We start from the raw sequence: 2835 nt of genomic DNA on the forward strand, positions 1-2835 counted from the left end.
GGCTCGCCCGGCCGCTCCGTGCTTATATCACTCGGGCACCCACGTCACTGCAGCACTTGTCCTCCTCTTCCCTCCTCCCTCCTCTTCTTCCTCCCTCCTCCCTCCTCCTCCTCCTCCTCCTCCTCCTCCGGCTCCTCCATCGCCTCCGGGCGACTCTTCGCCGCGAAGCGCTGCGAAAACCCACCCAAGGAGCAGCAGCGATTAAAAAACCAGCGCCAGCGCCGCTCGACACCCCCACCCCTTCCTCCCTCCCTCCTCTTCCTCCTCCTCCAGAGGCTCCGTCGGAGGGGAGGGAGGGCTGGGCGCTTTTTTTTTTCCCCGTTTTTTTTTTTTGGGTTGCTCTCCGTCGTCGTTTGTTGTGGCTGTTAAATTTTAAACTGCCATGCACTCCACTTCCAGTATGCTGGGAGCGGTGAAAATGGAAGGCCATGAGCACACGGACTGGAGCAACTACTACGGGGAGCCCGAGGTAAGCAAAGGGAGACCGGGAATTGAGGGGTTGGGGGGGGGTGGTCCTGGGCTCCCCATCGCCGTGCCAGCCCCGGGACACGATTAACTTCGGCACCGAGGGCCTGAGCGGGGCGCGGGCAGGGCGCGGGCAGGGTGCGGGCAGGGTGCGGGCAGGGTGCGGCTGCCGTTCGCTATTTCCCCCCTCCCGTTCCCCTTCCCTCTCCTCCAGGTATTTCTCTCGCTCCCCTTCCCGTTGCTCCCCGTCCCGCTCCCAGGACGGAGCCGCCGATTGCTGCGGCCACCCCGTCCCGGTTCTGTTTTGTTTTATTTAATATATATTTGCTTTTCATTAACAAGAAAACACCACCCCCCCCCAACCCCCCCGCACCCCCCCCCCCAATCCCGGATTTAACCCTTCCGGCCCCGCGGGGCACGGAGCCCCGGCGCTGCCGACGCTCTCACCGGCGGCGCTACCGGCTGGGCTGGGCTGCGGGGTCCCCCCACGGCTCCCCACGTCCCCGGCGGGGCCACCCCGTCTTGTCCTCTCCCCCCCCCCCCCCAAATCTCCCTCCTCTCTCTTCGCTTGCCCCTGCAGAGTTATTCCTCGGTGAGCAACATGAACGCGGGGCTGGGCATGAACAGCATGAACACGTACATGACCATGTCGGCCCATGAGCACCACGGCCAACATGACGGCCGCCACCTCTATGAACATGTCCTACGCCAACACGGGCATGAGCCCCTCACTCACCGGCATGTCCCCGGGCACGGGCGCCATGCCTGGCATGGGCTCAGCCGGTGTGGCAGGGGATGGGCACTCACCTGAGCCCCAGCATGAGCCCTATGGGTGGCCAAGCGGGTTCCATGAATGCCCTGGCCCCCTACACCAACATGAACTCCATGAGCCCCATCTACGGGCAGTCCAACCTCAACCGCTCGCGGGACCCCAAGACCTACAGGCGCAGCTACACGCACGCCAAGCCACCCTACTCCTACATCTCCCTCATCACCATGGCCATCCAGCAGTCACCCAACAAGATGCTGACGCTGAGCGAGATCTACCAGTGGATCATGGACCTCTTCCCCTTCTACCGCCAGAACCAGCAGCGCTGGCAGAACAGCATCCGCCACTCGCTGTCCTTCAACGACTGCTTCCTCAAGGTGCCCCGCTCCCCGGACAAGCCGGGAAAAGGCTCCTTTTGGACGCTGCATCCCGATTCGTGGCAACATGTTTGAGAACGGCTGCTACTTGCGCCGCCAGAAGCGCTTCAAGTGCGAGAAGCAGTTGGCCTCCAAGGACAGTGGCGGGGCGGGCGGTGGAGCGGGTGGTGGGGGCAAGAAGGGGCTCCGGCAGCCCCCAAGCCAGCCCCTGGGGGAAGGCAGCTCCTCGGGGGGCTCCGAGGGCTCGGCCGGTGCTGAGTCCCCGGCCAGCACCTCACCGTGCCAGGACCACAAGCGAGCCCTGGCTGACTTGAAGGGGACACCAGGGCTGAGCCCCGGGGAGCCAGCATCCTCACCGGCCCAGCACCTCCTGGCCCCCCCGCACGCCGGCCTGCCCCATGACGCCCACCTCAAGCCCGAGCACCACTACGCCTTCAACCACCCCTTCTCCATCAACAACCTGATGTCCTCCTCCGAGCAGCAGCACCACCACCCTCACCACCACCACCACCACCACCACAAAATGGACCTGAAGGCCTACGAGCAGGTGATGCACTACTCGGGCTACGCCTCGCCCATGCCCGGCAGCCTGGCCATGGGGCCCGTAACGAACAAAAACGCCTTAGAGTCCTCCCCTTTAGCCGGAGAGACTTCTTACTACCAAGGTGTGTATTCCCGGCCCATCATGAACTCCTCCTAAAAGGGGCGAGGGGAAAACCCACCTCCCCATCGAGGGGGGCAGCCCCCGGTACCCCCATGCAGCCCCTGGCAGAGCAGTGGACTATGAACGCTCTCGAGCACGGTACATATACATATATATATATCTATATATATTTTCTTTTTATTTTCTTTTCCGTTGGCTCCAGATGTTTGCATCCATTCGGGAAACAGCAGCCGTGTGTCTCGCAAGCATCTCGGGGGGTCACCCCCCAAAGCCACCCGTGCTGGGGTTGGGCTGCAATTCCCTTGTTTTCCCTTGGTTTTTGTGGGGAGGGAAGGGTTGGGGGTGAAGGGATGGGGAAAAGGGGGTTCTATCGGGCTTATTTTATTACTTTTCGTTGTCGTCGTCGCAAGGAGGTATAAATATATCTATTTTTTTGTGTGGAAGTGACGGGGAAGAAAAAAACCACAACGAAACACAAGCAAAACGAAACCCTCCTTCAGTGTGAAACCCATGCTAGTTTGGAATCCCAGGACCAAAAGTCTTGTAATATTGTAAAAAGG

At 61.2% G+C, this 2835-nt stretch overlaps 1 protein-coding gene across 1 annotated transcript; it reads left to right on the forward strand.

The window, feature by feature from the left end:
* Positions 1-382: 382 nt before the first annotated feature.
* Positions 383-2592, forward strand: FOXA2 (forkhead box A2). Its single transcript, XM_065682570.1, is given in 5 exon segments — positions 383-469; positions 1046-1119; positions 1121-1256; positions 1258-1671; positions 1673-2592. Coding segments are annotated over 5 exon segments (1350 nt in total). The 3' UTR covers positions 2312-2592.
* The last annotated feature ends 243 nt before the right edge of the window (positions 2593-2835 follow it).

This window comes from Lathamus discolor, chromosome 5 (genome assembly GCF_037157495.1).
Source record: "Lathamus discolor isolate bLatDis1 chromosome 5, bLatDis1.hap1, whole genome shotgun sequence".
Classification (NCBI taxonomy): domain Eukaryota; kingdom Metazoa; phylum Chordata; class Aves; order Psittaciformes; family Psittacidae; genus Lathamus; species Lathamus discolor.